Source organism: Columba livia, chromosome 1, assembly GCF_036013475.1.
Source record: "Columba livia isolate bColLiv1 breed racing homer chromosome 1, bColLiv1.pat.W.v2, whole genome shotgun sequence".
Classification (NCBI taxonomy): domain Eukaryota; kingdom Metazoa; phylum Chordata; class Aves; order Columbiformes; family Columbidae; genus Columba; species Columba livia.
In genome coordinates this window covers 127,657,535-127,684,093 of record NC_088602.1, presented here as the reverse complement: position 1 = coordinate 127,684,093, position 26,559 = coordinate 127,657,535, and the positions used below count along the sequence as shown (strand labels likewise).

The following is a 26,559-nucleotide window of genomic DNA, read 5'->3' as shown; positions in this document are numbered from 1 at the left end:
CTGTTCTACCACATGTGGAGCATGAAGCTGTTCTGGTATATTAAGTATTTAAAATGTTTATATTTAGCATTTCCCATTGCAAGGAATTAATGCAGCTTTCTCTGTGGCATTCTTACATAGTGATTTCAGCAAGACTTTGATATCTGCTAGAGGAATGTTTTCAAGCTATGTTGTGTGAAGGTGAAAAAAATGTTGTTTCTCTTTTGCTTAAATCTCTCATGTATTGCTGTTTCTGTATCTCAGGTAAGATGTTGGGGAACTCTTCATAGCTTATTAGTCAAACTAATACCACATGTTCTGTTATGGGGTGAAACTATGTGAACAAGAGCATGCTATAATTGATGTATGTGTTAAGAAATTCCTTTCCTTCTCTACCATGTGAGTATGCAGAAGGAAAATGAATTTCTCAGCTGGCTAAGGCTCCTACTTAAAACTTGTTTAGTTTCTGGAGGCTATTTGGGCCCTCTTAATCACTTCTGAAGACTTTCTGCATGCCTCCAGGAACGTTTTTGCTCCTCTGGGAGTGTCACGTGTGAAATGGGGGGGAATTGTAATTCTGGGGCAAATAAGGTCACAAAAGAAGGGAGAGCAAGGATGCTGTGTGTAATGCACAAATGATTGGAATTTCTTTATTGTTGCTACATTGTTGTTTCTGTCCCATCTCTTCCAAAACGCCTGTACATATCTGAGGTTATGAACCCGGTGTCCTGCCTTGGTATGACTGTCAGGCAATGTAGCTGCTACAGAGGGTGAACAAGTAGCAAGTCAGTACTGTAGTGCAAGCTTCCACAGAGCATATAGAATCACAGAATTATTTTGGTTGAAAGAGACCCTCAAGATGGAGTCCAATCATAACGTAACTCTGGAACTAAACCGTGTCCCTAAGAACGTCATCTACGTGTCTTTTAAACACCTTCTGGGATGGTGACTCCACCACTTCCCTGGGCAGCCTATTCCAGTGCCTGACAACCCTTTCCATGAAGAAATGTTTAATAATATCCAATCTGAACCTTCCCTGGTACAACTTGAGGCCATTTACTCTTGCCGTATCACTTGCTACTTGGGAGAAGAGACCAACACCCTCCATGCCACAACCTCCTTTCAGGTAGTTGTAGAGAGTGACAAGGTCTCCCTCCCTTCAGCCTCTTTTTCTCCAGGCTAAACAGACCCAGTTCTCTCAGCTGCTCCTCACAGGACTTGTTCTCTAGATGCTTCCCCCACTTTGTTGCCCTTCTCTGAACTCTCCAGCACCTCAATGTCTGTCTTGTAGTGAGGAGCCCAAAACTGAACGCAGTATTTGAGGTGCAGCCTCACCAGTGTGGAGTACAAGGGGACAGCTGCTTCCCCAGTCCTGCTGGCCACACTATTCTTGATGCATGTAAGGATGGTGTTGGCCTTTTTGACCACCTAGGCACACTGCTGGCTCATATTCAGCTGGCTGCCAATCAACATCCACAGATCCCTCTCTGCCAGGCAGCTTTCCAGCCACTCTTCCCCAAGCCTGTAGCGCTGCCTGGGGTTTTTGTGACCCAAGTGCAGGACCTGGCATGTGGCCTTGTTGAACCTTGTATGATTGGCCTCAGCTCAACCATCCAGCTGGTTCAGATCCCTCTGTATGGTCATCCTACTCTCCAGCAGATCAACACTCCCACCCAATGTGATGTCATCTGCAAACTTACTAAGGGTGCACTCAATCCCCTCATCCAGATCATTGATAAAGATATTAAACAGAGCTGGCCCTAATCCTGAGCCCTGGGGAACACCACTTGTGACTGGCTGCCAACTGGATTTGACTCCATTCACTACAACTCTTTGGGCCCAGCCATCCAGACAGTTCTTTACCCAGCAAAGAATACACCTCTCCAGGCCACGAGCTGCCAGCTTCTCCAGGAGAATGCTCTGGGAAGCCTGTTAAACACTTTAACTGATGTCTAAGTACACAAAATCCACAGCCTTTCCCTCATCAATTAAGCAGGTAATCTTGTCATAGGTGATCAAGTTGGTCAGGCAGGACCTGCCATTCATAAACTCATGATGATTGGACCTCATTGCTTGGTTATCCTGTATGTGCCATGTGATGTGTTCCATGACCTTCCCCAGCACCAAGGTCAGACTGACAGGTCTGTAATTTTCTGGATCCTCCTTCTGGCCCTTCTTGTAGATGGGTGTCACATTTGCCAGCTTCCAGTCAACTGGGACCTCCCTGATTAGCCAGGATTGCTGATAAATAATTTAAAGTGGCTTGGTAATCACCTCTGTCAGCTCCCTCATTACCCTTGGGTGGATCCCATCTGGCTCTATAGACTTGTACAGGTCGAAGTGGTGTAGTGCATTGCTAACCATTTCCCCTTGGATTATTTGAGCTTTATGTTGCTCCCTATCCTTGTCTTTCCACTCAAGGGGGGTGTGTACCTGGAGCACAACTGATCTTACTGTTAATGACTGAGGCAACAGAGGCATTTAGCACCTCCAGCCTTTTCCTCATGTTCTGTCACTATGTTTCCCCCTCCCCACATCCACCATAAAGTGGAGATTCTTCTTAGCACTTCTTTTGTTACTGATGCATTTATAGGAACATTATTTTGTTCCCTTTTACAGCAGTTGCCAGGTTAAGTTCTAGTTGGGCTTTGGCCCTTCTAATTTTCTCCCTACGTAACTTCATGGCAACCTTGTAGCCCTCTTAAGTAGGCTGCCCCTTCTTCCAAAGGTCATAATTTTTTCTTTTATTCCCAAGTTCCAGCAGCAGCTCTCTATTCAGCCAGGCCTGTCTTCTTCCCTGCTGGCTTGCCTTTCAGCACATGGGGACAGCCTGCTCCTGTGCCTCTAGGATTTCCTTCTTGAAGAGTGACCAGCCTTCCTGGACTCCTTTGTCCTTCAGGACTGTCTCCCAAAGGACTCTGCCAAGCAGCCTCCTAAACAGATCTAAGTCTGCCCTTCAGAAGTCCTAAGTAGCAGTTCTGGTGACTGCTTTCCTTATTTCTCCAAGGATGGAAAACCTGATCATTTCATGATCAGTATGCCCAAGGTGACCTCCAGCCAACACATTACCCATGAGTCCTTCTCTGTTCACAAACAACAGGTCCAGTGGGTGCCTTCCGTAGTTGGCTCACTGACCAGCTGTGTCAGGAAGTTGTCTTCTGTACCCTGCAGGAGCCTCCTAGACTGTTTTCTGTCTGCTGTGTTGTATTTCCAGCAGACATCTGGTAAGTTGAGGTCCCCCATGAGAACAAGGGTTAGTCTGCAGAATATTTCATCTGCCTCTTCATCCTGGTTGGTTGGTCTGTAACAGAGTCCCACCAGGATATCCACCTTGTTGGCCTTACCGCTGATTCTTACCCGTAGACACTCAACCTTCTCACCCTTTTCAAGCTCCAGACAATCAAAACACTCCCTAACTTACATGGATACCCCACCTCCTCTACTTCCTCAACTATCACTTCTGAGGAGTTTATAGCCATCCAGTGCAGCTCTCTAGCTGTGGGAGTCTTCCCACCATATTTCTGTGATTCCAAGTTTTTCTGCTGCACAATAGCTCCCAGCTCCTCCTGTTTGTTGCCCATGCTGCGTGCATTTGTATAGATGCACTTCAGCTGGGCTATTAATCCTGCCACCTTTTTGCAGTGAGAAGCCCTGATTCCTGTGTGACGATTCTCAGGCACTTCTGTGGTTTCTAACACATCCGTAACCCTTGTGTCTTTGCTACTGCATGGGTCTCCATTCTTTACCTCCACTGAGATGGGAGACCAAAGGGCCTTGCTAGCACCCCATCCCTCAAACGTTGACATGCTGCCCTTGGGTTTGCCTCTACTGTGTCTGGTTTTCTCCCTTTCCCCCTTCAAATCCAGTTTAAAGCTCTTTCAATGAGCCCTGATAACTCCTGCTCAAGGATCCTTTAACCCTTTTGAGACAGGTGTGTCCCACTTGTTACCAGCAGGCCAGGTGTCATGTGAACCAACCCATGATCAAAAAACCCGAAATTCTGCCAGTGACAGCAGTCCTGCAGCCAGGTATTTATCTGCTGGATATACTGGAACAATTGCTGGTGTTGTACAAAAAGGGACCCATGATTCTTTTTCTTTAGGTTAAAAAAAAATAAGAATTATATTTTTAAAAACCTCAACTTTTTACTTTAGAGAATGTTAAAATGTTAAAACAGCATAGAAAGTGCCGGTTCTGCACTTGCACATGCGACTTTATTCTGGCTCTTCATGTGTGCAAAAGGGTGAGAATTAAGGTGTCATGGAAACCTGTAATCTTCTTGGTTTTCAGGTGGTTTGAATCTATTTTTTGAATCTAAAATTAGCTGTCTAAGTCAGGCTAATTTTAGGATTCTGTTTAATATTGGGCAGCTTAAGTAGGACTGTGGTTTTCCTCAGGAAAAGTTGCTATCAAAGCAGGTTTGTTTTTTATCATGGTGAAAAATGAGTCTTCACAAATATTTAATTTTGTATGGAATAAAGAAAAATAACTTTTGTTAAGATTGTGGCATGACCTCTGAGAAAGTTGAGCTTCGAGTGATATGGAAAATACAGTAATGTCTCAGAATCTGCAGCAGCATTTTTTTTCCCTTTTGGAAGCTTAGCTTGTGGCAGCAGTAGTAGACTGGACATAAAATAAGATTTAAGAGCTTGATGCTGTGTTATGGGGAGCTCTGGTTCCTTTTATTTCTGCTTGAGCATATGCTTCAGTATCTGATTTGTGCCATCAATATCAGTGGGACTGCTTTGTCCTGTATCTAAATGTGCTTATTTGTAAATATGCCTTTTTTTTTTAATAGGAAGCAGAGATGACATGTTGTTCTTGCATGAGAATGCAGTTCATTTCTTTCTCAGTATCACAGGACAAGCTACGTATTATTCTGCCTTGTTCAAACTGTCTTTGATATCAATAAATAATATAGTATGCAAGATGTTTGTCTATACTGTCTTAAACTTGACTGTGTTGAGTAGAGTATAAATACATTGCTATATACATATCTAAACTTGTTCAGTAATTGTGTTTCCAGCAACCTCAAATGGTTTACAGTAGAAAATGATGTGTTCTGGCATCATTAATTGCAGTAGGCTTCTGCAGTTTTGAATTAAAATTATCCAACTAGTTTTTGGTGCTGTTTGAATTCTGTATCAGAATAAACTCCATTTCCAGGTGTTCGTTCTTGTGATCTTTCTCATGTCTAACTTTTTATCCTACCCAGTTCTCTTGTTCAATACTGATTTCTTTTTCTGTTTCTTATTCCTGTAGTCTATATGTATTTTTCACTCCTGCTTCCTATAGAGTTCTTCCATCTTTATTACTTAAAAAAAAATAAAAAATCTGGCTCATTGGGGTACTGATTGGGAAGGAAGATCTGATGCTCCAGTTGTTATGGTGCTGGGAGACAGGAAGCTGCTGAAAATCCTTTTGCACAGAGCAGGTAGCAACATTCTTCTTATTCGGGTTTTTTGATAAAACATGAACAGATCCTGAATTTGACAAACTTTTGCTAAGACTTAGTCTTTTCAGTGTCCTTTTTTAGAAGCAAGGTTTATTCCTAAAAAATAAAATATTTTTTTCCCCTCTATATTAGCATTGTAAGTGCTTTGACAATCAGATTTAAGACCTTGTTCTGCAGAGGCTTAATATACTGCATAGAAGTAATTAGCTGCAGCTGTTAAATGAAGTTTCTTTAATCAGCAAAAATTCTGAAATAATGCCTGCTTTTGATTATATGTTAGTGCCTGGAGGCAAATTTAATTGTATTCTCTTTTACATCATATAATCAGAAAGGATCTAAATTAGATGTTTGATAGAGCTGTAGTGGTTGAAAACTCTACATTGTTGAACTTTATGCATCTATTGCTTTTCCTAACGATGTGGTTTTTTGTACCTGAATGACATTAAGACACTAAAAACTGAACAAAATTGCTTATATGTAGCTGAAAACTTGTGTAAAGTGTTGTGTAATTTATGTTTTTTATTTGGTCCTTGCTAATGAAAGTTGCATTAATTGCTGTTCTAGTCTTAATAAAAAAAAAAAAGTATGTGTTTTTGTTTGTTTTATTTTTCTTCCTGAAATAGTTTATCTGGTTCTTCTGAAAAGCTGGTTTGGCTTATACTGTAGCTATAAAACTAAGAAATTTCATGTAAGCTTAAAATGCTTATGCAGTCTCTGGTGACCCTTCTTAACACTGACAAATGCCTGGCTGCTGATATGAATACAACTATTGGAGTGTTTGTAGAAAAGATCTGCCTTTCTTCACTAGTAAAACTTAAGCTGACTCTACTGAGTATGGCAGTGCTTTCAGGTTGCAAGAAAACCATTAACTTGAGCTTGGCATCCTTCTTTTTTGAATTGATGCTTGGGATTATGTGGCTGCTGTAGACAGACAAGGAACAAATGCCTTTGCTAATGGTCACAGCACTTGACAGAATCTCAAGATAAATGTTCCTAGTGCAGTTCATGTTAACATTCATAACATAAGATGCAATTAATTCCTTAAGGATGACACCTTGCCTGCATGTCTATTTTTTTTGCCTTCAGAAATTATACATGTTCCACGTTTGATTGTGGGATCTGTACTCTTGTTTTTAACGGGGAGATATATTTTGTACTTAACATTGCGAAAGAAAATATGTCTTATACAGTAATGCACTTTATTTACAAAGTATTTTGTTTGGTGTGCTGCCTTATGATGATTTATGAGGATTCTGGCTGTGCTCCGAATTCTTAGAAAAGGGGTCTAGCAATACTAAGGAATGTTTTGGCTTTTAGTTTTACAGAAGGCTTGCCCTTCATATATAAGGGATGTGCTTTGACATTCCACCCCATTCTGCAAGTTATGTGTGCCCATTCAATGTTTATTTTTGAAATTGTTTCCAAATATATTCTCCAAGGGTTTTGCTTTTCCACATTTCAGAGCTGCTTTCAAAGACTGCTTAAATTAAAAGGTAAAGGAAAACAATTGGGTAGAGACAGATACAGCAGTAACAACAAACAGTGGCCTTTAATGATCAACATGGAAAACCATGAATTTATTGTATCAGGCATCCAGAAGTGGCTATGTTTTCTTCCTGTTGTGCCTAGAAAAATACATATAATGAATTACAGGTTTTGCAGGAAAAAAGTACAGAAAGGCAATGTAAATATGCAAGTACTTAAGTGGATTGTCTTCCTAACAGAATTGCTTGATGAGCAGAAAAAGATCGATGTCTGGGGGCTTCTAACTGTATTACTTAAGAAAGACTACATTTAAAATATATGGAAACTAAGCAGGAAAAAGTATGTATAGTAGAGTTCTAGGAAATGGGAAGAATGCTCAGACACTGACAGTCTGGGCAGTGGAGGAGTTTCTACTGCTGAACAAAAGACATGGCAGGATGATTAAAAGTTAATTTGGCTTGAAGGTGACACAGTCTGGGGTTTTGGTTTAGACAAGAGAGCAGATCTGAGACAGGATCTGTGAGCTTATATCTCAGAGATGAGAATTCTTGAGAGCAGTGACAAAGACAGCTGAATTCCCAGCTTCTCAGTCTAAGATTTGGCTTCAAGAGAGGTCAGTTAGGGATGTAATTTTTTGCACACCAGTGGAAGGAAATTTTGTTTGGAGGAGGTCTAGGTGGAATTTAAGAGGGGGTATGTAGGATTAAAGGAGAGCGCCTGTGTCAGTGAGTTAGTATGGTCCAAAGAAGTTGAATGATGAAGGTGAGGAGGACTAATGTTCAAAGGGGCAGCCATGCCCTTGTAGAAGACCACGGAAGCAAGCTAGTGGAGCCTAAGTTGGTACAAATATTAGTAAAGGAAGATTGGAGATGTGAAGCTGGATGGAGAGGAATAAGAGGACTTGAACAAGGACTGTGTCTCATGGTCCTTGTGTTTAAAGAGCAGTTCTCATGCCATATATAAATCTAGCCACTTGCTAGAAATATAGTCTACTACCACCTTTGTCTAAAAGAAACCACTCAAGGAAATCTGCAGTTTGGCTTGATTTTTTTTCTGGGCAATAAGTGGCAGTACATATGTATTCATTTTCCTTGTGTGTTGTGAATGTATGTTCTCCATACACTAGGAAGACATGTTGAGGTTGTAATATGTGTGGATGGTATAGTATTGTGTATGCTCCAAGACTGGGAGGAAAAGCAGCTTTTGCGGTTAACATGTGAAATGTTTTTTAGGCGCAGACTCTCAAAGGTTTTTTTTTTTTTTTTTTTTCTAAATTAGTGCCTTTCATTTTGTTTTACTGTGTCTCTGAAAGTAGCCTCTGGTCGAAGATTAAACTTGACAAGAGGGTAAAAGTTCAGGAATATCCACACAGGTGTTTGTTTTCTGGATGAGGGCCACAAATGTTTATGTGCTTTAAACAGTTCTTGTCTCTCCATCTGCTGAAAATCAAAACACTAATAAACTGGTTGTCCTTTTGCTATATTGACCCAGTGCTCCACTTTTTAGTGTGAGAGAGCAGTTGCTGGTGGGCAGTTTGCTTTTATTGACTCTAATTTTGATTTTATTTTGATGTAGAATCTTATGAAGTAGTTTGAAAGCACTGCTTTTCTTTTTCGAATTCAGTTTCTCAAGAGCCTTTTGTGTCACACAGATTGGAGAGACTTATGTTAAAAGTCATTGTCTTGGCAAGTGAAGCTTTAGTAGCTTATAGTAGCTGTTAAGTTCAGAAAGCTCACTACCACATGCATAATTCAAGCACATTAAGTTTCATTTAGTGATTTTGTTATAAAGTGTTATAATTTGTGGTCTTTTTCTGAATGACGTTTAGACAGCTCAAGGATGCTTTGAGAGTGTGTAACATTCCTGCATAGGCAGCTACAATAGTTAATTACAGTGATTGTTTGAAAAACTTTGCACCTGTTTCTAGTTTCAGATTCTAATTATTAGTTCTATTTATGGTTCTTGCTGGCAAAAATAGTCTAATCATAGATTCTTTTAATAATGCTTGTTTTGAAGTAGCTACTGCTGTAGTTTCATTGTACTTGAATTGCCTTGAGACTTCAAAATAAGCAGTTGGGGTGACTGGAAGTAAGAAGCAGCTTTCTGTTAGGTAAGGTTTTTGAAGATTTACTCAAAATGGTCTATATTTTAAGAATTTGCATATGTTGCCTAGAGGCAGGGGGGAGCAGTTGGACAGGGAAACTGTTTGACACATTTTGCTGTATGTGTTTATGCTGGGATTCTTTCCAATCTTATATTTTTAGATTGATCCTCTCTGAGGTTTCTTTAACTGTATTTGAATGTAGTGGTATCTACGTGTGTTAATCTGTTGCTGACTCTTTCTTATGCTGGATGGGGATCTTGTTGGGGTTTGGGGTGACTTGGGGGGGCTGTGAGCTGTTCACAAATTTCCAGTCTTCTGAACTTTATTCTACATTTTCACTTAGTTCTTGTTGCTTAAGGACTCGGAAGGAAAATGTGGTATTGGTTTTTAGGGGTGTGTTTTTTCTTCCATTAGTGTCATATACTTGAATATATTTGGTAAAATATGTATTCAGCTGGAACACAGAATATGACATTTCTTGTAGCTCATGGTGTCCATCATTGGTAATTGCATAGAGAATACCTGTCTGCAGAAGCTGCTCTTGTACTATCTAGTGTAAGCTCCCTCAAATACCTGTTGACCTTTCTCTTCATCTTACTGTTTTCTTATGTTTATCTCAAAATGTCACTTCCTGGAAGACTTGGATCATACAGTTAGCACTAGAATTTTTCATCTCTATTGAGTCTCTGTGTATTTTCTTCAGACACTTAGATATTCTGCTGAATGACTGAAGGGAAGTAGACTGTCATTCAAACCTTCTTAATGACTCTAATTGGATTATAGTGTGGTAGACATCAACAGCTTTTGTGTGGTTATGTAGTGGTTCCTGCAGTGTAAACAGATGTGAGTTCAAAACTTGTTTTCCAAATTATGGCTGTTTCATGCAGTTTGAATCTAGAAATAGATGAAGTTGGTAGAGTGATGAAGCTTTTATTATTCCTGCTGTATGCAACACCTGGGACTGAAAATTTAAAGGAAAGATGAAGGCACAATCGTCATGGCATTTGATACTGATGGTGCAAAGTCATGGAGGTGCACAAAGCACACCACCAGTGACTCATTCTAGTGAGTCACACTCACTATAGCTATTCAAACATTGTTAATCTTTTTCACACAGGGGGATTATATTTGGGAATGTGCATTGTTACCTGTGGGTTTTACCAAAACATTTCTATTTATGAATAAAACATGCTCATTGTAAAGCATCCTTTGCAGATTAAGACCTGAGACACATTTTTTTATCCTGTTTTTCTAAAAATTCATTTTTTTCAGTGATGGTTGATCCTTTGTGAAAATAATTGCAGTATCTCTTAACAAAATGTTAGTAGATTTAGCCAGAAGGTAAAGGTTGTCACTTGCCTCCAGAAACTGAGTTTTGGAAATCAGAATCATTCCCCCAAAATACATTACCCCCACACTGAAGTATTTGGTTATTAAAGGTTGAGTAATGCTTGCTATTTCTCCTTCTCTGTAAGCCATCTCTTTGGCTCCTGTACAGCGTGCTGTCTCTTGGTGAGAACGTGACTGTGGGGAACGATGTCTTGTTCTGGCGACCTCGTTCTCTCTAGCTGCATCCTACGCAGAGCCCTCTGCTAGCCTTGAAAATCTTTTCAGACTACAGATCTATGGTTTCAAATCTTGCAGTTGGTAGGAATTTTCAGCTGCTTTTGTTACTGTATTGAGTGCATTGCTGCCACAATAGAATGTAACTTTTACAGGAATACAAGAAAGTTATTTTCCCCCATAAATGGATCATAATAGAAATAAAAGCTAACGTAAATGCTATTACTTGTATTTTCTATCTTTAGAATAGTGTTTTGCCACTTTGAATGTTGTTTCTTGGTTCTCAAGTTGAGGGAAAAAATGACTGTTACTGTTTCAACAGTGTTAATGAGCTTGGATTTGATAGTTGAAGTGAGGAGCTCAGTCCTTTGGTTTTTATTGTTTGGGAGAAATATAGATTTGACATGAGTCATTTTGAGAAAAGTGGTTGAAGAACTTCAGTTTGAAAGCCTTTCAGTCAGTGCATCTGTTAAAACGTTGCATTGTATTTCTGGAACTGAAATATTGAAAAGTAATAATGCTACTATAATTTTTTTAAATGCATACCTAATAGCACTTCAGAAAAGTGTAAGGGCTAATAAAACATACTTTGTATAACACTGCATTTTGCTGATACAATTTATGTCATATTGCCATTGTTTCCCACTGCATGCTATGCACATTGGCCTGTAAACTGGGCAGTAAACTGGATGATATCAAGTGATGTATGACTTCGTCAAATTGAGAATAAAATGTGAGCCTGAAAAAAAGGCTTTGTTTGAGGTTTTAAGCCCGTGCTAAAGACTGGAGCAAAGAGGTATATACATTTTAAGTTAAAAATATACTGGACGAGATACCACCCAGGGCTAGTTGCATGGGGGGAGCGGTTTGAACTGTGAATTTGTGGAACTAAGACTTGATTTGTTACACTTTGACTTAGAGAATCAGCTCTCCTTAGGCAGAGGACTGTATCAGTCATAAACCTTGCACAAGATGGACTGGTCTGGTAGGATTGCTCTGATCCTATTGTGTCATAACTCTGTGCAAGTTGTTCATGTTAGCTTAATTCTTTGAGTTTTTTGTAAAGGTGAAACAGTGCTCTGTAATAGACATGACAGGATCTTGATCTGTGAGATGAATAAAAACAGTTCTACTGTGCTTGCAAAGTCCAGTAAGATCTGTCCATAACCCCAAATATTCCAACACAGCACCTCAGTGAGTTACTCAGAATTTGTTTGAATCTCTGGAAATGTCATTGGTTTGTCATAAACTTGGTCTAATGTTTTTAATAACCTTTGTAGGAAAAATATCTGAATTTAAATAGGTAAATTCATTCATGTTTTTATTGTCAGTGTTTGGTTAACAGTTGCCAATCTTCTGAGGTTTTGTTTTTCCCCCCTCTCCCCGCCCCGGTAAACTTTGGTTTGGCTTTTAATTGCAGTCAGACTAGATGGTCGCTGTAGGTCCCTTCCAACTGTCAATTATATTGTGATTCTCACTGATCCTTTTCATTGGTATGTTTTCAGTATTCTGGAAAAAAAATGTGATATGGGTCAAGTGGCACAGTTCCTTGTAAAAGCAGTTATGCCAAGCTTGATACTTGCTGCTTGTCTTCTTTCTTTTCCATTATCCACCATCTTCTCCTTATGCTTTTTGAGGAAAAAGTAGGAAGAAACAGGGAGGGATTGTTTGTTTGTTTGTTTTTAACTAAGACTTATTTTAAATCCCTGCAACTATATTGGCTTACGTTAGTCATTGAACAACTCTGTGTTTAAAGAAGCCTGAAAAGGGTGTGTTATGTTGAGTCTGTGTATCTTTATGATGCCCTGAAATATTTTGAGACTGGAGTGAAACATTTTTGTTTCTTGTTAGAATAACCTGTTGTTTAACCCAGGTTTTAAAAAACAGCACTCTTCATTTTGTGTGTGAATCTCAAAACTTTTACTGATCATTAAAGATCACAATGAAGGATTGATCCTAGAACTAAGATTATGTTGGTTTTGTTGACAGTGAGTTTCAAATCATGCTTTACTAAAAGCGCTTATGTTCCTAAATGGCTTTATAATTAACTTTGAACTTGTGGGGTTTATGAACTGTACTGATTGGAACAACGAGTTCTGAATTCAAGACAAAACATGCTGTAATGGAGTTTGCAGCTATTGCAGCTCACACTTCATTGTTAAAAAAGGGGTGACTTTTTGTAGTAGTTATTACTTCAGATATGACAAGTTTTCGTACTCTCTATATATTGTGCAGAAGGTGAGGAACAGCATTCCTTCTGCGTTTTTGTTTTTAACTGAATGATTGCTAGATGTGCCTGTGCAAGCATCTTGTAACTGAAATACAGAATGTAGAGCTTTTCCTCTCTAAATTCTCAAGCAGAAAAGCAAAGGTGCTAAGATATAATCTAGAAAACCCCTATGATACATTTTTCTGCTGTAGTGTTGGTGATGTGTGTGCTGTCCTTTTGGAGTTCATGGCAAAAGTAGTTTAGAATTGTGCACTAACATAATTCACTAAGCTTGTCTGAATCACTAGAATTACTTAGAGTAAACAATTTGGGAGGTGGCTTCTGTTTTGAAGCTGCAGTTTGTTTATAAGCAAAGTGTTTTTAGTAATGAGATGCTGACTAGCATTTGTGTCTCTAGAGAAGAAGAGGAACGTCTGAGAAATAAGATCCGAGCAGATCATGAAAAGGCTCTGGAAGAAGCTAAGGAGAAATTGAAGAAATCGCGTGATGAGATTCAAGCTGAGATTCAGACAGAAAAGAACAAAGTAGTGCAAGAGTTGAAAAAGAAAGACAGCAAGCCACTGCCCGCTGTTCCTTTACCAAATCTTATAGGGATAAACAGTGGAGAACCAGCAGACCCAGATATCCGAGAGAAGAGGAACAAAATCAAAGAGGTAAAAATGATGATTATGTGGTCCTACATGTTCTTGTTATTCATATGATGTTAAACTGCTGTTATGAATTATATTAAAAAGAAAAGACAAACAGGACTACAAATCTTTTTAATAACAGTAAACCCAAAGTGCACATCAAGTACTAATGAACATCAGCGTTATTGTGTTTTTTTTTTTTTCCTGGTGATGTGGTGTTAATATTTTGCTGGATAGCAACTTAGGAACGATTTTAAGGATTACTTCAATTTAGTCATATGGGTGGAAAGTGAGTTTATTGTTAACACACGAAACAGCAACAAGTGCATCTTTAAAGCAGAGCCTGACTTTGTCAGGTTCCATTCAAAGAATGGGATATGTTAGTGTGTCACAAGATATTTTAAAATGTTTAAAAAGTGGATTGAAAACACAGGAAAAAAATTACCTTCTGGTAGAAGTTACAACCTGCCAAATTATCACATGCTTTTCAAAATAAGTTTTAAGTGGGTCTGAAAAGCTAGGAGTCGTTTAAGGAGATTGCCTCATTTACCTGTAAAACATTCAAACTAAGATGCTGGCTTAGGCTTTTGGTTCTGTGGCAGCCTGTGCTATGGGAATTGCTGTTTCTGGTCCTATCCTTTCCATTCCTGGTTGGCCATGAGATTCACTGCCCTCTTTTGCCCTGGTGATGCCTATTTCCTATTATTATTGCCAGGCATTTTTGAGTCTGTACTTTGAACTAGTATGGCAGAAACATTGTAGGGGCTCTTTTTTATTTCTTTTTTTTTTTTTTTTTCTTCCCCCTTCTTCTTAAATGTGATTAGTTTTATGCCTAAAAATCAGGTTAGCAATTAGGAATAGTTTAGGCCAGAGGTAGACAAGCACAGGCTCTGTTATTAAAGAACATCCAGGAGCAAAATCTTATTTTACACTGTAATTTGAGTTTAGTTATCTCATAAAACCAAACAAAAATAAGTCAGTCATACACCTGTCCTTGTAATACGGAGGAGTTGCAGCTGGAGTATGTGCCATGCTGTGGGTAGATCATCCAAGTGGGAATTTTACTTTGAATATTAATGGTGACTAGATAAAATTCACTCTTATCAAATAATGAACAACTGCTTGTGATACATGAGTGATACAGCGTGGAGCTCTATCACTGTTTGAATTACTCAAGTGGCAAATCCTTCCCCAGAAGGTGTGACTACTGCAGAAGCACTTTTGACTGGGAGGCTTTGTGTGGGATATCGGACCCCCTTGATCCTGCTTGGTTAGGGCTGTTGCCCAAAGAACAGCACTGAACTGTGGATTTCAAAAGGCTTTGCTGCTTTTCAAAATTTTGTCCTCAAACATTTTCAGTGAAAAGATACTCTTGCTTTTCAAAATATCTTCTCTAGGGTGAAGATGAATGGTGGATGTTATGGTCATGTAGTTGTCAACACTTTTTATTTTAACTACAGAGTACTGTATTTAAATGCCTTTGAGTTTGCCACTGGTGAATTTAATGTGTAGAATAAAATTGAGTTGACAAGTAGTTTGAAATTACTGAGCACAGTTAACAATGAAGAACTAGTTGGAAGAAATAATCAACTGAAGTTCCTATAGATCGAGCCTGGAATTGGAGGGAGGGTTGAAAATTAGTGTTTGTGTTTCTGAGGTTGTTTGGTCAGAATGTAGACAGAGAGGAGATGAGAAGCTATAGGTTAATACAGAATGGCAATTTTCTTGGTGACATGAATAGGTAATATAGTTTGGATAACTCTTGCTGATCTAATCCTGAATGTATAGCTATTTGTGAGTAAGGACTGCTTAGCTGCATGTGAGTCACACCGATAAGCACTTATTTTTAATTGTGTAACTTATTGATGGCTCATAGTGTGATTTCTGTAGTGTAGGATTTCAAGGCCATACCAAAGATTTTATGGGACTATGTTTTAGGTGGGTGAGTATTTCAGTTAAGATAATCATACCTTTGTACTAAACAGTGACCACTGTGCTTGACCAGTCCAGGGTCATATTAGCATGACTGAACTTTGTTGTGTGAATTGCCTTCAGTGGGTCAGTCTTGTTAGTACCATGGCTATCAAGTAATCTTCAGAATATTTAAATTCTTTGATGCAGGGTAACAGATCATTCCTTCTATAGCTAGGTGCATGAGGGGGTAGAATACAGGAGTGGAAGGTCTGCTAGTGAGAATGAACAAATGATAATGCTGAAGAACCTGTTGTTGGTACCTTGTCATTTTTGTTTGGCCTCTGTTTCTGTCTCTGGATTTTGACATTTGCTGTGTTGCAATGGCTGAGATAAAACATGTATTAACAGTGTCAGAAGAATAATATTTTGTCTGAAACCTGTTTTTGAAAGCATCAGATGTATCACAGAAGGCTGCAGTGATTCCATAGATTCAAAGTGCATTTTGAAATATGCTATGATCATTGCCAAGGTCATCTTTCACTTTTTTGTAACCAGTGTAGACTAATAATCTTTGTAGATGAAACACAGACCTAGCAGAAGTAGAACAGGTTCTAGGAGACTATATCTCTAACATAGGTCTGCATCTAGCACTTCTGAAATGCAAGACATTATCACTGCCTCGACTGAGACTATAAAAAACCACAGAGAAACTCCTAGCTCTTTGCAGGCTGTGTATCTGGCTTCAAAATTCTAGGTAGTCCTCAGAAGACATTTGGCTCATGCCTTGGTTTACTTTGAAGTGTCCTGATGCATATTTGAGGAACTTCATTCTTACAGAACAGATTTAGACTGCTTAAACTGACAAAATGAGTGAATTTATATTTTGCCTAGTATCAAACAGTAAAAAGCTATCTAGAACTGTTCTGACTACTGGGGACAATTTGTAACATTCACATGGCTCTCTACAACTGGGAGAAAGACCAAAACCCTTCAAACATGGATCTCATTTCTGTCATTTTTACAGAAAATGTATTACTACTTTTTCTTTCTGAAGAAAAATGTGGTGAAGTCTTTATGAACAACAGTTCTTTGTATAAAAAATGATTTTGCAGTACTTCTAAAGTATTATTTTTAAGAAATGCTATTTAAAAAAGAATTGATTTTTTTTTTAAAGTGCATATAAATTAAAAAAGTTGTGTAATGTTCTTGAGAGCTCTGTAAAGCATTTGAAAGCTTTGTATAATAGGAATGTTTACTGGGCACAGAGATGGAGGCTTCCTAAGGTCATGGAATAAACCAGGAGCAGAATTGATGTCACTTGGTTTTGGTTTTGTGTGTCTCTGGTTTTCATAGTTACATTCAGTGTATCCTCAACTGTAAGTAATTCACATAATTGTTTAATTTGTATGTATTCTTTTAACAAAATACTAATTCAGTTATTTTAATAAGGACCATGGCGGATTATTTTAGATACACAGTAACAACTTTGAGAAGTAAAGGTTTTCCTCCTGCTTACCATATATGCTTTGAAGCACTTCTCTAGTATATTAGTTTGCTAAGTAGTATTTTAAGAATAAACACATCTGATAATTTGTCTTGCTGGCACACTTTAGCTTTACATTAGTATTTAAAAAAAAAGAAGTCACTAAAATATTAAGTGGAAGATGAGAAAATGTTTGAGTAGATGTAACTTGTGTAATTTTCAAAAAAGATTTTAAGATATGTCTTACTTTTGTGGTTAATGCAAAGAAATTAAGAAAAGAACCCCTCATCTCTTGGAAGTAATTGGCTTCTTTCTAAGTTAAATTAGATAGACTTGCATGAGTACTAGGAATTTTTTGCACTTAATTTCTATTATTTATGTATTTAAATGGTGTTCAGAATATATATTTTCTTCTGCAGTTTAAGTGTAATCATTACAGATAGTTTGGGGCTTTTTCTTAATTAATTCTGTCTCCTTGAGGAGTTAAATTTTACCCAGTCAAATAAGGAAAATTTTCTTAGCCTGAACCCTGAATAAGGTAAAAAGAATTTCTTAAATTTAAGCCCAGCATTTCACAGTATTGCCTTACTGCCAACATTCATTATTGATACTTGTTAAGATATAGTGTTTCACCCAATAATGGCACTAATCCCATGCGGGATGTTATATATATATATACCTTCTTCTAAACATTTAAATGTTTATTTTGAGACTTTGGGTTGTTGAATCCAGGAATGTTGGGCTGTTGAAATTATGGTTGTGTGTTTTGTATACAAGTCAGTATGCATTGTACTGCATACAGTATTGGTTTTGCACTTGTACTGACTACAGAGTTCTGGAGATGATTGTCAGGGACCCAGGGGCCTGAGTGGTGGGCTCCTTAATCCCACCATTAAGGGGAAAGAGTGTGAGGAGAAAGGGTACTGGGAATGCATGTCAGCAGTTGTTTGTGGAACTTGTGTTGACAACAGAGCTTTGGGTTCTGTTACTGTGGGACTCTGTCCGTAGGGTCTGCCTGGGAGGGATGGGATCTACCTCGCACATGCAGGACAAAGGCATCTTTGTCAGCAGGATGGCTGACCTTGTAAGGGGGGCTTTGAACTGTGAGTGATGGGGGAGGAAGACACTAACCAAGCAGCCCTGTGAGGGAGTGACTGACAGGGCAGACAAGCAAAGGGCCTGCAGTGATGTGACAGAAAGGGATCACAAAATCAGCAAAACAGAGCTTAAGCAGGGTCACCTCTAGCACTTGCATATAAGCAATGAGGTGCTTCCAAGGCACCATTTTGGAGAAATTCCTAAAACCTTTTCTGAGAGGTTGGCATGCCTGCGTACCTCTCTGAAGTGCATATGCAATAACGCATGTGGCATGGGGACTACACATGATGAGTCAGAGATCTGTGTGCATTTGCAGGGCTGTGATGTTGTTGAGATCATGGAGATGTGGTAAGATGACTTTCATGACTGCAGTGTTGCATTGGAGAGGGATAGAGACTCCTTAAGAAGACTAGGCCAGAAAAATGAGGGAATGATGTTGCCTTTTATGTGAGAGAGCAGCAGTAATCCCTGGAGCTCTGCTTGGGGATGGATGATGAACCAGCAAGAGCTTATGGGTAAGGATTAAAGAGCAGACTGGTATGAGTGGCACTGTAGTTTGTGTCTGCCATAAACTGCCCGACAAGGAATAACAAAGGAATGAGGTGCTCTACAGGCAGACTGGAGCAGCACCATGTTTGCAGGCCCTGGCCTTCATGGAGAACTACAACCAGCTCAGTATCTGCTGGAGGCGCAACCCAGCAGGGTATAATGAATGCAAAAGTTTCTTGGAGTGTATTGATACCAAATTATTCCTCCAAATGAATAGTGTGGGCAATGAGGACAGATGCTCTGCTAAACCTCATATGAACTAGGAGGGGTTTATTTGGGATGTGAACTTCAAAGGCAGCCTTTTGCTGTAGGGTCCATGGGATCATAGAGTTTAGGATCCTGAAAGGAGAGAGAAGTGCAAAAAGCAAGCCCACAGGCCTGAACTTTAGGAGAGCAGACTTTGGCTTCTTCAAAGATCTGTTTCATGGAGTCCTTTGGGATAAGGCTCTGGAGGGAGGAGGAGCCCAAGAAAAGCTGGTTAATATTGAAGGATCACTTTGACCAAGCTCAAGAGCAGTACATCCCAATGAGCAGAAAGTCAAGCAAAAATGCCAGGAGCTCTTTCAAAACTGATGCAGAAAGGAAGCATACACAATGTGGAAGCAGGAACAGTTAACCTGGGAGTAATACAGAGGTATTGTCTGAGCTTACAGAGATGAAGTCAGGAAAGCCAAAGCCTGACTGCAACTGAATCTGGCAATGGATGTCAAAGGCAACATAAAGGGCTTCTATAAGTACACAGCTGACAAAAGGAAGGTTGAAGAATACGTGAGCCTGCTGCTCAAGGAGGCAGGGGACCTGGTGACATAGGGCATAAAAGAAACTGAGGTTCTTTTTTGCCACAGCCTGGACTGATAAGGCTGGCCTTCAGGAATCCCAGGCCCTGGTGACGACTGAGAAAGTCTGAAGCAAGAAAGACATACCCTTGGTGGAAGAGTAGCAGGTGGAGGAATACTTAAGCAAACTGTACATACATAAGACTATGGGCCATGATGGGATGTACCCAGAAGTGCTGAGAGAGGTGGCTGATGTCATTGCAAGACCTCTTGATAATATTTGAAATATCATGGTGATTAGGGGAAGTGCCTGAAGACTGGAGGAAAGCAAATGTCATTCCTTTCTTCAAGAAGGAGGACCCAGGGAACTACAGGCACATCAGCCTTATCTCTATTCCTGGGAAGATGATGGAGCAGCTAATCCTGGAAACTATTGCCAGGCCTAGGAGCAAGAAGGTGGTTTGGAGTAGCCAGCATGGATTGACAAAGGGAAAGTAATGGTCCACCTGCTTGATAAAAGTGTACGTTGAAATGACTGGCTTTGCAGATGAGGGTGAGTAGTGGGTATTGTCTAGCTAGACTATGGTAAGGCTTTTGGCACTGTCTGCAGTAAAATCCTCTCAGAGAAGCTGAGAAAGTATGAGCTGAATAAGCAGACAGTGAGGTGGGTTGAAAACTGGCTGAATGGCTGAGCCCAAAGTGTGGTGATCAGTTGTCTGAAGTCTATTTTGAGGCCAGTAACTAGTGGTGTACCCCAGGGGTCAATACTAGGTCAAATCCAGGTCACATCTGCATTGATGATCTGGATGATGGAGCAGAATATACCCTCAGCAAGTCACCTGGTGACACAAAACTGCGGGGGAGTGGTTGATATGCCAGAGCATTGTGCTGCCACCCAGAGGGACCTCAACAAGCTGGAGAAAGGGGCTGGCTGTCATGCAGTTTAACAAGGGTACATGCAAAGTCCTTCACCTTAGGAGGAACAACCCCATGCACCAAAACGTGCTGGAGGCCACCCTTTGTAAAGGAGGACTTGGGGGTCCTGGTGGACACAAGTTGAACATGAGCCCTTGCAGCGAAGGGCTAGTTGTATGCTGGGCTCCATTAGACAAAATATTGCCAGCAGGTCAAGGGAGGTGATCCTTTCTCTTTACTCAGCACTGGTGAAGTCCCACCTGGAGTGCTCTGTCCAGTTCTAGGGTACCCAGTATGAGAGAGATATTGGCATACTGCAGAGTCCAGCAAAGGGCCACAAAGATGGTTAAGGAGCTGGAGCGTCTCTCATCTGAGGAAAGGTTGAGAGAGCTGGGATTGTTTGTCCTGGACAAGAGAAGGCTTAGGGCAATCTTAGCAATGTATATAATAGCTGAAGGGAGCGTGCAAGGAGGACAGGGCCAGGCTCTTCTGAGTGGTGCCTAGGGACAGGACAAGAAGCAAATGGCATAAACTGAACCACAGGAGGCTCTATTTGAACATTGGAAATCCTTGTTTACCGTGAGGGTGACTAAGCAGTGGAGCTGGTTGCCCAACAGTTGTAGAGTCTCCCTCCTTGGACATATTCACAGGATGACTGGACATGGACCTGGGCAGCCTGTTCCAGGTTACCTTGCTTGAGGGGGAGGTTGGACCAGATGACCTGCAGAGGTGACAGGATGTTTGTTGGCTAAGCCTGTCAACTGGAAAAAAGCTTCTCCAGAATGTTAAATAAGTGCAGTTGAATAAATTGAAGAGTCAAATAGTTTTTATGTTTTAGGTTTCCAAGACAGACTGGCAAATCCAAGTTTTTTGTTCTACTGCTTGTTCTGTATTGTTGTGATAGACAGTCATGTAATTTGGCAGTGCTCATTGTACATTGACTTTTTTTATTAGGTTGGTGCAAAAGTAATTGCAGTTTTGGACCATGAATTTTAAATTGTTATAACTAGGCTTAAACACATCTTTTTAAATTAAAATAGGAACTATTACAGTCAACACATTTTGCCAACAAGAAACAAGTTTGTTTATTCCTGTAGCATAAAAATACATGCTTTGGCATTTGATGAACTCTTGGAAAGCATTTTCTGCATCCTGCTGGTTGTGGAAGCGTTTTTCCTGCAAAAAAATCGAGGTACTAGAAGTGATAGTCAGTTGGTGAGAGGTAAGGTGAAAGCATCAGATGAGGCAAAACTTCATAGCCCAATTTGTTCAACTTTTGAAGCACTGGCTGTGTGACATGCAGTCGGGTGTTGCCAGGGAGAAGAACTGGGCCCTTTCCATTGACCAATGCCAGCTGCAGGCAGTGCAGTTTTCGCTGCATCTCATCAATTTGCTGAGCATCTGTCTCAGATGGAATGGTTTCACTAGGATTCAGAAATCTGGAGAGGGTCAGAACAGCAGCAGACCACCAAACAATAACCATGACCTTTTTTTGGTGCAAGTTTGGCTTTGGGAAGGGCTTTTAATGGTTTTTTCTCAGTCCAACCAATGAAGCTGATCATTGCCAGTTGTCATATAAAATCCACTTTTCATCACACGTCACAATCTGATCAAGAAATAGTTTGTTGCATAGAATGATAAAAGATGACACTTCAACTTTTTTTTTTTTTTTTTAAATTTTTGGTCACCTCATAAGGCACCAACTTATCGAGCTTTATCACCTTTCTAATTTGCTTCAAATGCTGAACAACTGTAGAATGGTTGAGGTTGAGTTCTTCAGCTATTTCTTGTGTAGTTGTAAGAGGATGAGTTTTGATGGTTGCTCTCAGCTGGTTGTTGTCAACTTCCAATAGCTGACCACTACGCTCCTCATCTTCAATGTTCTCGTCTCCTTTACAAAACTTCTGGAACCACCACCACACTGTGCGTTCATTAGCAGTTTCTGGACCAAATGCATTGTTGATGTTGCGAGTTGTCTCCACTGCTTTACAACCCATTTTGGACTCAAATAATAAAATCACTTGAATTGGCTTTTTGTCTAACATCATTTCCATAGTCTAAAATAACTATAAAATAAACAGCAGCTAGTAAGTCAGTAGCAAAAAAACATAAACCGAGAAAAGTGCATTAAAATGATGTATAAAATAACTACAATTATTAAAGAATGTATTTCAGTATCAAACAGCAAACTTCAACAATGCAAAAACTGGTTACTTTTGCACCAACCTAATAATTCAGCTCGAAGAAGGTGTGGTGTTCACACAAATAAGCTAGAGTTGTGAAGTAACTGAAACTGCTGGCTGTAACCATGCTTGCTTCTTGTGCAGTTTAAAAGCTGTTATGAGTCTAGTTTAATAGTTTAAAACTAATTTAATAGTTTAATGAGATGGGATGGCAAGGAGAGATCTTAGTACTTTCTGGTAAGCTGTTTTCAACACACCAAAACTTTTGTTATGTTCCTGCTTGTCATGGCTTTCTGGTAAAAAGTGGAGAAAGACACTTAAGCAAAAGCTGTTGTGAAGTGGGCATCCAGGGAGCATAGGGACCACAGTTAAAGATCACTTACTACATCTGACACCCACGGGATGAGTCACTCTTAAGTTCGGATGCTTTGCACAAGTGAGGAACAAGGTTCTGTCTGGGAAGCTGGGGATGTTCTGACTTGAGCGAACTTACAGTGGCATTCAGCAAAATGTTTGTTGTATCCTCTTCTAAAATGGGACTTCTGGTATGTTGCCTTTTAGAAGGGAAAGTAGAAGGGTAGTTTATTTAATATTAGTGGGGGCAATTTTGGAAATACTTTCAGAAATGTGCCGAGAAGTGATTAAAACACTTTCATCATGTGCTCTGGATGATGCTCAAGAGACTGCTAATAATGTTGAAAAGTAACAAATTGTTCAAGTTGTTTTATAAGCAGCAAAAACAGTGGTTCCCTGTGGATTTTTGATCTGAATCCCCTTACACCACCCTCTGTTCCTCATGCACACATTGTGAATGCCCTCTTACCTTCCTCTTTGACTGCATGAGTTGCAGTGTGTTCTGTGCCCTGTTTAGAGCTACCTGCATGCTAAATGCTGCCCCTCTGAATGAGTGAAGTGTTGGATTATAACTGCTTTCCTCTCAGTTGGGGTACTAATTTGTGTCTGTCTAACTTACCTAGCCATAGATTTTATTTTTTTTTTCTCTCCCTCTCTTGCCCCCTTCCCACCCAAAGTAGAGGTCTCAGGTATCTGGTTCTTTCAAGTCTGTAAAATCAGGTTTGAAATGAGAAAATGGATTCAAAGGCTACTGCAAATGTACGTGGCAAATGACAGATGTGCAGACAAGATTGCATAAGCCTTATTCTCTTAAGAAACAAGGTTAAAAATAATTGTGTCCTTTTACCTGATTTCTGTTTTGTGTGCTTATTGAGAAAAGAGCTGCGCAGAAGAAAGAAAGACTTAATCATGTAGTGGTCTTTCTATGCTGCACAACTCTTCTTTTCATAGTTACTATTCATACAACTTCCACTGCTAACTTCATTTTATATTTTTTTAATTGCAGTATTTCTGATCTAGCCAAATAGGCTGCCTTCTGTGACTGTGGGATGTTATTCAGCATCTAAAATCAATTTAGAACAATTTAATCATTGCTAGCACTTTACAGTCTTTGTTCTCTTGGTCAAAATTACTTAGACTTCTGCTTGGTTAGGACATCATTTTTTAATAATAGATGTCTATTGTGTTAAGAGTTTTGCACAGTATTTTGTAGCTCACTGCTCCTGGCTTTGATCCCAGTAAAAATGAAGCACAATAAGTTGTGACCTATCTTTCAGTATATAAGATAACACTCCCTGTGGTGTATGTCTTTGTACAGAATAAACATACACACACAGATTTTATATATGTGTGTATACAAAAATGTTTATATATAAATGTTTTCACAGATTGTTTATTAAGTGATTCTTTTTGCACACTATTTGGATTATTCTATGTTCTGGATTCTCAAATTAATTCAGCATGTTGAGAACAGCTGCATTGGCTTTAAATTAGTTTCACTGTACTTTTTTTAATGCTTATCTCATTTTTACTGAGTTAGTGAAATCTGCATAAGGAAGGACTGTTTTTGATCAAGCATGTTGGTAAACTCATTTTTTAATGGATATGTTAGAATGAAAATTGTGCATTTAGTAGTTTGGCCAGTATGGGCAAGTTAGAAATGGCCCTGCACGAAGTTGGGTTCCATGTTGGGATAATTACATTAAGAACTTATTTTACATTTTAAAATCTTTAATTTTTGCTTATGAGAAGCTTTGTAGCTTGGTGTATTTATTTTGCTCTGACAGGAAGATGAAAATAAAGCTGCTAGTGTGGATGGTGCAGTACTGCAGCTGCACATTCTGGATAGGTTGCTTTAGTTGGTAACTTAAAATGTGCTACTAGGAAGGAGTGCAAGTTTGTGTGTTTGAGGATATTTCAAAAATGAATTTATTTACTCCAGTTGTAGCAATTATGGAACGTGCATTATTTGAAGCATGTTAAAAATTAGAGAAGGTCTTCATTGTTGAAGATAGCTTTTTCCTAGACCATTGTGAGAAGAACCTCTCTTCCAACAATGAACTAACACGTTTGCAGTATTTAAAATTCATAAATGCAAAATAAAAATCGAGAAAGGAAGGAAATATTTCACTTCTCTGATACAGTCAGCTGAACAGAGATGAGCAAAACCCCAGGTAAATTATTTGTCTCCAGAGCTGGGTAAATCAAAAGGCTTCATGAAATCTGATTAACCTTGTTGCTGTGGGTTTGTGTGTTGTGTTTTTTTTTTCTTTTTGTTTTAATTTTATGTACTATTTATTCCCATATTACTGAGACTTTTGTACCAAAAATCATGAGTTATGGCTAGATGGAAGAGGGCTGTATATTAAATTGTTATACAAGTGACAATGTGTATTTTGCAGCTGTGGAGATTTTGACTGGAAAACAAGAGCATCCTCTTAAACATCGTAAAAATTCCACTAATTGTTAGTTGTCTTTACATACATCTGCTGTAATCCCTTTTGTGTTTCCCAGAGCAGCTCCATAGAATATATGCCAGTATGTTAGTTCCTGATGATGATATATTTCAGAATTGCTGATATTAATTATGTCATCGATACACGATGTGAGCTACTTGTAGGTAATGGAACACACCACAAGAAGTTACTCCTTAAGACATAGACTATCTGCATACAATACTGTAGTGCCTGAAACTTGCAACAAACTTAGTTTGCTCTGAGATTTGGCTTCTTGAATTGCATTGCTGGCATCTATTCTTATTTTCTGCTTTGTTACCAGAGGACTAGAAGGTGTCTAACAAGACATCAGTTTTTGAGATTTCAAGGAGAGGTCAAGGAACTGCAGGCCTCTATGCCTGATGAATCAACTGTGCAGATTAACAGAAACTAGAACAGGCAATAGAGTTGTTTAGCACACAAGTACCCAAGGTCTCCCAGTATATTTAAGTGATGTCATGATGCAAAAAGCTATAGCAGATCTCTGAAAGAGTCAATAAGCATGTGGACAAAGCAGGTAGTTACATACACAATTTGTCCAAAAAATGTTTGGCAAGGTTCATCACTAACAACTGTAGAACGAGGCAGCCCTGGGTTGGAAGGTTGTGTCTCTATTTGCCTGGAGAAACTGGTTAGAAGGCAGGAAATTGAGAGTACAGATAAGTGAAGCTAGAGGCCATAGAGGACGTGCTGGGAGATCCATGCTCTAAATAATGCAAATAAATTATTTAGAATTGGAAAATGGATGAATAGTGGTATGATGAACTTTGTTGCCAATATGGAGGTTTGGAGTAGAAAACGGAGGCCAGACTACAGAATTGCAGAAAAATCGTATGGGACTGAGTGAATAGCTCCCCTTTTATTTCTCAGCTAAATGTAAAATGATGCACATTGGGGCCGGAGGGGGAGAAATTCCAAATTCATGTTTAATATGAAAAGGTGTGAGGTGACTTATTACCACTTGAGAATGAGAGCTCGTGTTTATAATAGTTCCTTGGAAATGTCACTATACTGCCCAATAGCAGACAAAAAGCTAATATTCAGTATTTTTGGAAAAGAGAACAAAACAGGCAAGGTTCCTATGGTAGTGCCCCTATATCTTGCAGGCTTCATGTAGTTCTGTTCTCTCAGCTTCAAAAATGATACAGTAAAACTGGCAGAGGTGAAAGGGCAAACTGATGAAGATGATTAGATTGATGCTTGAAAAGGCAAGACTGGAGAAGGCAAAACAGGAAGAAATGAACTGTTTTCTGCTGGCTGATGTTCAGTCCTTGTTGTTTACAGAGGTGATCTGGGAGGTTCTAGTTTTCTGAACACCACAGGACCAGTCAAACCTGTGACTGCCAG

The 26,559-nt window shown here is 39.3% G+C and overlaps 1 protein-coding gene across 1 annotated transcript in view; it reads left to right on the top strand.

Annotated features, from left to right (window-relative positions):
• MAN1A2 (mannosidase alpha class 1A member 2) overlaps positions 1 to 26,559 on the top strand; it is a 151,005-nt gene that overhangs the window by 19,139 nt on the left and 105,307 nt on the right. Inside the window, exon 2 of the mRNA XM_005506260.3 lies at positions 13,214 to 13,469. Coding sequence (XP_005506317.1) covers positions 13,214 to 13,469 — 256 coding nt within the window. The remainder of the gene's footprint in view (positions 1 to 13,213; positions 13,470 to 26,559) is intronic.